Below are 7,977 nucleotides of genomic sequence, written 5' to 3'. Positions count from 1 at the left end.
GATCTTGGAAAACAAAGTTTTGTTTGGGATTACATCTTGAGTACATTAACAATGAAATCCTTGTGCATCAAATAGTATATACAGAAAAGGGTACTCAAGAGATTTAATATGGACCAATCTCATCCATTATCTAGTACATGGGCGTGAGATCACTTGTTTTGGACACTGATCCATTCAGTCCAAAGGTGGACGATAAAGAAGTCCATTTAGTCATGAGATGGACGATGCAGAAGTCTTGTTTTAGACACTGATATGATTGGTCCATAAGAAGGAAGATGAAGAAGCCTTTGATTTTGGTTTATTTTATACTAACCAGCCCAAAGAGAGGTTATTTGATTTTGTTGATTTGTTTTCAGAAAGGTTATGTTTTACACATGGTGGTACACGCATATCACAGAACATCATCCAAGATTTCGTGTGTGTGTATTTGAGGTCGATGACTCAATATGTTCGATCAGATTGTGGCATGGCCGATGGTAAAGAAGAACCAACTATCATGTTCGAGGACGAAGCATATTCTGCCCAAGATCTTCATCACTTACAGATTGCAGAAAATTGGAGAGGTCCAAGGGACCTTCATTAATGTCCAAATCAGGGGGAGTAATGTGTGTTATACTCTTTTTCCTTCACCATGGTTTTGTCTCAATTGGGTTTTCCTGATAAGGTTTTAATGAGGCAACATTAAAGCACATTACAAGCTCTAAATGGTTATGGCATCCAAGGGGTAGTATTATGAACCAGATTGTGGATGGCTCATAATCAAGAGACTATGATTTGTAATATTTTCATTTATGACGGTGTAATCTCCTATATAAGGAACATCTATGTTATGAATAAAGATAGATTTTCCCATTACTTTTATAACATGTTGTTTTTTGTTCCATTTTGGCAATTTTCCGTTCTTTTTTTTCCTTTTTGCGGAAAAAGGCAGGAAACAGAGTTGGAGATGCCTTTTCCTTGGCATTTCTTTACTGCATGAACCTTGCAGGCGTTTTTAAAAAAGCGCTGTCCAGGTCGAACTGACTTCAGGAAAAGAAATTCGTACATAGCAGAAAACAAGGACTCCACTCTTATGAAGCTATGCACGTCGATGTCGTCGAAAACCCATGACACAACACAAATATATGAAGAAAACACGTATCCATTATATATACCACGAAAAACCCATAAAGAAATTACAAGCTCATCCGCCATAATAAGCCAACTGAGGAAACGAATCATTGTGTCAAGGAAAAACAAAGAATTTCGCAAGTCCATTTGGCGGAAGAGACCCCCACAAAGCCAGAGTCCAGCAACTGCTACTGCCACTCACGGCACTGACCACAGCTCCAGCTAGTTCCGGGGAAGGACAATGGTTCCTCCCATGGAGAGCAGTGAGAATGTATTAGCAATCCACAGACCGTGCAGAACAGATCAGGCACTGGTTCAATCTGCAAACATCTCTGACATGGCCCCATCTCTTCATATTCTTTTTCTGTTGTTTCTCCTTGAGGGTTAATTACTGGAACATCCTTATCTCCATTGATCTCACCCTGACCATTGCTATCATCGGCTGTTAGCAACTCGGTCAATGAGAAATAGGTCTGAGGTTCAAATTCCATGTCCTCGTAGTCGAATAGCAGCTCGCCAGACGCATCCCAGTCCGAGACAACAGGCAAAGCTTGCTCGGCTTCTTCGGGTTTCGCCATAGGCTGTGGCTCGGCATTACAGTCCTCCCGTTTCGCTTGTCTTCTCACTGGTAGCTTCTGAGGCCCAGGTCCAGGTGCAGAAGCACCCGTGTTCCACTCAAGATCGTAATTAGTTGGTGTGATTTGTTCAACTTTGGAAACTGATACCAGAAGCGGATCATCCTCGGGGAAAAAAGCGTCCATAGGTGGAAACATAGGAGTAGCAGGCATAGGAGTAGAAGGTTTCGAGTCTTGTTGTTCTGACATTCTTTCCGAATCAGAATCCAAACCGGAGTTTCCTTGCCTTTGTTTCTGGTTCTTGAAGACTAATCTTTTGATCTCCTTCTGTTCTCTGAGTTTTGGATCGATGTAAGGGCATTCAGGTTGTCGTATACGACGACATTTGCAACACTTGAACCCAACCACTTCAGGAATTTGTGACTCCTCCAGCTTAACAGCTTCAGTGTGGAACCACTCTGCATTTGAAGATTCAGATAAATTGATATGAAAAGGCATTCAAGAAATAATAACTTGGAAAAAGATGTGTACTGAGTAAATGATTCTGCTTACTTTCGCATTTTGTACAGTGAATATACGTCAACCCAGGATTGTACGGCTTCTGGCAGAGCCCACAAACCGGTTCCAGACTGGGTTTATCTGATCTTCCAGCCAAGAGAATGTTTTGTTTCCTGAAATCAACGCCTGTGTCCTCCAAGTTCTTTTTCCTCCACATGATTCCACAGGACAATGTCTTCGGTTTACTATTGGATGCAACAGCGGAAGCAGGAGCGACTTGTTTGATTCCAGAAGGCTTCTCCTGTGTTTTCTGGGATGATAACTGTTGACTAGGAGGCTTAATCTTAATGACTGGAGTGACTATACTTTGATGTCGTCCGGTGATCGTGAGCTGGGGTGTTGTCGGTTGTCTGTGATTGATATTTGTTGGAAGACGAGTTTTTGCAAGATGGCACTTTTTGCAGGTGACTACAACTTCAACTTTTCCATTTGTGTGTTGCGATTTCCAAGTGCACTCATTGTGACAAAATCCTGAAAAAAAAAGACATGACAATCCACACTTCAGTACAAACGGACTCATAATGAAATTATACAACAGAAATTTACAGTCCCAAGAAAGCTTTGCCAAACATGTGATCAAACTTTTATTCTTGATCTAAACTCTAATCAAGTATAGCACTTAGTGTTTCTTCTTGAACTAAAGAAACAGTCATCAGGTTAGCAAGTCAGATACCAGCAACTTGCATTTCTAGTTACCATACTAAATGCAAAACTAGAAAGAGTAAGAGGGAGGTTTTGTACCTTGGCAGGAACTGCATGTTGTTTTATCCCTGCCAACATGTCACATAGTGGGAAGAGAAAATTAGTGAGATACACAATTAAAGTGACAGTGTAAAACAATCCTTCGAGGTAAAGGAAACAAAAGATTACCGCAACAGAACATCATGATAACATGACGCACAAGAACACTTCTCCATGTTGTCCCTCCTTGAGGCTATATATGAAAATAAGTCAGTGCGGGAAGCTTTCAGCTGCTTTTTCTGCAGCTTCGATAATTTATTTGATGGCTTCTTGGTTGGTGGCATTGGTACTCTATGCAAGCTCTCTTCAAATTCTTTGATCAGGTATAAGGGAACACGTGCTTCCTGAAACCAATACTTTTCATTTCCATCTTGGGTTTTCTCGACCTCGATTATGTTCTTCATGACTCGTGATGGCAGATGCTTTTGATTTCCAAAGAAAACTCCGTAGCTAACCTTGGTATCACTAATCTTTTTGTCACATATTCGAGCATTTCTAAAAACGTTGGCATCTGTCTCTAGGCCTTTGACATCCTGGAGATTTTGCTCTGGCCGTACAAGTTCACTCCACCTTATACTCATATCCAGATACCTTACCTGGCCCAAAAATTTGACTGAATCTCAGAAACGCAACAACGGAAAATACAAACTACAACAGAAACCATAAAATATAGACACAAACCTGAAGAGCAAGCTGAGATATGTTCTTGCTACTTTCAACTGCAGCTTTCCAAATAGACCGTCTAATTCTCTTAGGGATGTAAGAAGCATCACCATAACTAAATCCAGATATCTTTTTAGAACCGCCTAATAAGAAACAAAGAATAATAATTTAGTGGAATAAATTAGGATTTTCAATGTGGTGGCGCAATCGGAAAATTAAACAAACAAGTATACCTTGACAAGCTGCTTTCCTTATTGCTGACTGTGACAAAACTGCTTTCGAAAGTATAACTTTTGATAACTTCCCTCCTCTCCACCAAGTAAAGCTATCATCTTCAGAACCTTCAGCTGTAACTTCAGCGAGGTTCCTTTGCCTCCTCCTACCAGGTCCACGTTTCTGTGCAACCACAACAGTAAGCGGAGCACTTGGGAACATAGAGAGTTCTATTAACCAATCGTCCATCAGTTTAAACCAATCGGTTGACAGAGCAATACTGCAAATATTTTCCTCAAGCTGCAACCAAGATAAACAACCCACATTGAGATGTTGAGAACAAGATAAATTCGATGAGACAACCAAAAATACCATTAGTATATCATAATATAGTGTCGACTATCAGATTTAATCTAGAGAAGAATAGACCAAGAGTGTTCCAATGTTTTAAGAAACAAAAAGGAGAGTACATAAGAAGTGTATTAACCAAGAAAATTATTATAAAGAACTACTCACTTCAAGTAGGAGTGCTTTTACGGCTTTGCATGTTGAGGCTTCCTCTACCTGCTTACGCCACTGTTTTCTGAGAGTTTCACTGAGAAATGGGCCGGCAGTCAGACCACGCAAGCTTTCCTCTAGATATAGAGCATATGCTGCAATACTTGAAAGAACTCCATCCCCATTCCTTAGAGGAAAAAGTCCACTGAAGATCTTCATAGCACCCTTAGTGGCACCCGATACAGCTGCATTTAACATGCATCCTCTCTTGCTTGCAGATGTGAGTTTGCAAGAATGACACCAACCACACCTCTCTCTGGTAATTTCCTTTTTATCAGGACTTGGCCAGAAGAAACGTGAAGCTACTAATGAAAATGCTTTCATCTGCACTAAGATGTTATTTGATGCAGCTTTCTTGGCAGTACTGTACTTGCGAAGATCAGGTTCATGGGCTTCCTCTGATGTTAGATCAGCCAAAGTGGCAGCAGCCGATACAGCCAACTCCCCGTTTGTGTAATGATTATTGTACGCTTGGGGTTTAAATAACAAGCCGGAGTATGTAACACCAGCAGCCAATTTCTTCTCATGCATTCCACTTAAACCTTCTATAACACCATTTCGAGTATTACTCAAAGCAGATGTCGGTAGGTCAAACACAGTTTGGACGTCGTTTCTACTGGAAATATTTGCACCATCGGACTTGATCTCTGTAACCTTGGCGTCCACTTTATCCTTTGCCTCATCTAAACCAATATCTCTTTCTCTCAAAGAGAAAATAATACCTTCCGGAAGTTCCCAGTATTGGGCGATCGCTTTGCAAATATCCAGATATTCTAGCGCATGGCTCGATGCTGATAAAAGCACTCGTACAACTTTTGATAAGTCATTGACGCTGTAGTACTTTACAGCTGTATCTCCATTGACAGATACGTTAAGCCTGTGATTTAAGATAAACATCAGTGTCAGAGCAAGAAAATTAAAGTAATTTAAGTGTTCTAGCCTCTTGCCGGGACAAAAGGTTGGCAAATATGTCTAGAAACTAGTCAATCCTAAATACCAACGCTAGCAGGGGCATATAATTGAAAGATCAGCTCTTTAACTCCAATTAAATGCATAAAACATGTAAGGCATCGAAAACATACACCAGCAAGTGATTGCAAGTACCCAAGAAGAGCCGCCCATGAGGATCCATTCCAAACTGTACAGCTCCTCTAAGTGAGGTTCCATGAGCAATCTTCGGCCCCTTTTTGTTGATAGAGCACTCTGGACAAAACCATGGCCCGTCTGGTATATACATTTTCACCACACCAATGCATCTTGAGTGATATGCTAAAGGACATCCATCACAACAAAGCAAAGTCCCATCCATTCCACAAATCCTACATTCATCGCTGTTTTCATCCATATCTGAGTTAACTTCATTTGAACCTAAATTTTTCGACGCGTTTGCTGAGCTTATCCCATGCTTTATTGGGACCATATCTATAGCCCCTTTCTCCATGCAAGCTGAGGTTTTAGAGAATCTGGGGTGGACCCGTCTTGGTCTGCTTTCAGGAAGATTGGTGGCAATTCTGTCAGGATCAAATCCAATTTCAGATTCTTCACGGGCATCTATTTCGCTTCTTAGATCTACCACATCAAAGATGTCATCACAAAGAATTTGCAGGATCTTCAATTTCATCCCAACGGGTAAAGAATAATACTCCATTTCCAGGACAAATTTGTAAAACCAATTCCACTGAGGCCCACTTGCATGCGCCATTGCAGTTAAGTATTGAACCAAATAAACAGGCCAAGTTAGCACATCGAGCAAGCTCCAATCAATGCACCTGCAGACGGCAAAGCAACAAAATTTGTGAAATGCTATCAACTAAACAGGTGGGTATCCTACAACAAGCTCTTTCATCCATTTGCACTGGTAGAAAAGTGCAAGTCCCTTCCTTCCTTTATAACCACCGCCAAAAAAAACTTCCTACTAACAGCTATAAGAGATTTGGGTGAATAGGCATTAAATGATAAACACAATTCTTAAGCTTGAGGTGAAAAACTAATTTAAACAATATGCAAATATCTAGATTCCTTGTAGTTAAGATACCCAATAACCTAATATGTTATTCGTAAGATGATTTTTACACAATGAAACCAGCAAAACATTAGCTATGAATATCCGGAAGGTAAAACAGAAACTTTCAAAATAAGGGAAATTTATACCAAAGCTATAAAATCTATTTGCACTTACTTCAAGCATTTTGAAGCCAGGTCAGTCTCGTCTGCGGAGAGCCTCTCAAGATGACCCTTCAATGCCCGCATCAAGGCGACATGAACAGAATCCAACAAAGAATTTGGTCCTGAGAATTTCAACGCTCCCACAAAATCATCCAGTTCAAATGGGCAGATATACAGCTGAAAACTGAACGACCTTAAGAACCCGTATACAGAAAAGAGATGTACCACAGCATCCTCTGGGATACCAACTGTTCCTGATGAAGGTGGTAAATCAACAGGCAGAAGAACAGGAGCATCATTTTCAAAAACTGAACCTTTGTCTTCACAATCAGAGGATTCTGAATCACCATCTTCACATTCTGCCTCGGAAGTTGCCTTGACTCCATTCACATGATATGGTAGCCCGGCCCCTTTGTTCTCCGGGTGATTTTTTTTCTTTTTCACCTCCTTCTTCACAATGAGTTTATCTAGCTTACTCCTTCGAAGGCATAGCTCATCTTCCAAACTACTATCCTCAATAAGAAAAGGACGAAGATCACCACTTTCCATATCCTCAAAATCACCATCTTCGTATTCCACTCTGTATAAACCAGTCTCGTAAGACACTATCTTCCCTAGAAAAGCTCCATCTTTACCGAAATCTTTCAGCACATAACGACCCAGAAGAGATATCGGCACAGCCGGCTCCACTTCCAAAACCTGCTTCTTCCCTCGATTGTTCAATTTCGCATTAGGCGTTCGATTATCAACCTCTAGTTTCTGGCGTTTCCTCGGTCTCCCCCTTGGTCGAGGAACCTTCGCCTCCATAACACAACCTAACCTAATCCCAAATCGACTTCCTTAGATTTGAATCAACGTCACGCCGCACCCAAATCAGAACCGCAAACGCCGAAATCAAAACCGAATCTAAGATCCAAGAGATTCCTGCACACCGGAGAGAGATAGAAAGAGATGAATCTAGAAACGTGAACCATTAAGAAGACCTGACATAGCCTTTGAGATTTTGCTTTACCAAGTGAAGGATTGATAAAGAATGGAGAATGATTGATGAAAGCTTGCTAGAGTCCGAGAACCGCCATTAACGATGTACTTCGAGGGATGTGACGATTCTAAGAGATAGAGAGAAGCACACACAGAAACGATGAGCCCTAATCTTACGCACAATGGCCAAAAAAACAAGATTTTACAGGGCGAGTTCCACTCGGTAATCGGGTTATTGGGCCCTGACCCGTTGGTTTTTTCTTTCTTTTACCAATTTGGTTTATCATTTTCTCTGGGCTTATTGGAAATAGCCAATTTTGGAGACAAAATTAAGTATATCACTAGATTTTGATCTGCGCTTTTAAAGCGCGGATTTATTTTCCTTTTTTTTTAATTGACAAATATTTAGCAT

The 7,977-nt window shown here is 40.8% G+C and overlaps 1 protein-coding gene across 2 annotated transcripts; it reads right to left on the bottom strand.

Annotated features, from left to right (window-relative positions):
• Window positions 1–1,052: 1,052 nt before the first annotated feature.
• On the bottom strand, window positions 1,053–7,742 carry LOC106310085. Of its 2 annotated transcripts, XM_013747292.1 has the most exons (10): window positions 7,597–7,742; window positions 6,598–7,508; window positions 5,501–6,187; window positions 4,377–5,295; window positions 3,881–4,160; window positions 3,666–3,790; window positions 3,114–3,580; window positions 2,985–3,013; window positions 2,238–2,714; window positions 1,053–2,143 (listed from the first exon to the last, which is right to left on the bottom strand). In XM_013747292.1, exons 2-10 carry the CDS (start codon window positions 7,389–7,391, stop codon window positions 1,299–1,301), a joined length of 4,623 nt encoding a protein of 1,540 aa, XP_013602746.1. In that variant the 5' UTR covers window positions 7,392–7,508; window positions 7,597–7,742; the 3' UTR covers window positions 1,053–1,298. The 2 variants fall into 2 exon arrangements, with proteins under 2 accessions (XP_013602746.1, XP_013602753.1); XM_013747299.1 differs by having other exon boundaries at window positions 6,598–7,725.
• Window positions 7,743–7,977: the final 235 nt, after the last annotated feature.

The sequence above is a fragment of the Brassica oleracea genome, chromosome C1 (genome assembly GCF_000695525.1).
Source record: "Brassica oleracea var. oleracea cultivar TO1000 chromosome C1, BOL, whole genome shotgun sequence".
Classification (NCBI taxonomy): Eukaryota; Viridiplantae; Streptophyta; class Magnoliopsida; order Brassicales; family Brassicaceae; genus Brassica; species Brassica oleracea.
The sequence above is the reverse complement of the archived record's forward strand: the minus strand, read 5'-3'. Positions and strand labels throughout refer to the sequence as shown.

Excerpts from the sequence above, each read along its gene's own strand:
- LOC106310085 (XM_013747292.1), bottom strand. The coding sequence starts at position 7,391 with ATGGAGGCGAAGGTTCCTCGACCAAGGGGGAGACCGAGGAAACGCCAG. Across the intron at positions 4,161-4,376 it reads TAAAAGCACTCCTACTTGAA|CTTGAGGAAAATATTTGCAG; the intron begins GTGAGTAGTTCT and ends TCTTGGTTGCAG. Across the intron at positions 3,014-3,113 it reads TATCATGATGTTCTGTTGCG|GGATAAAACAACATGCAGTT; the intron begins GTAATCTTTTGT and ends ACATGTTGGCAG.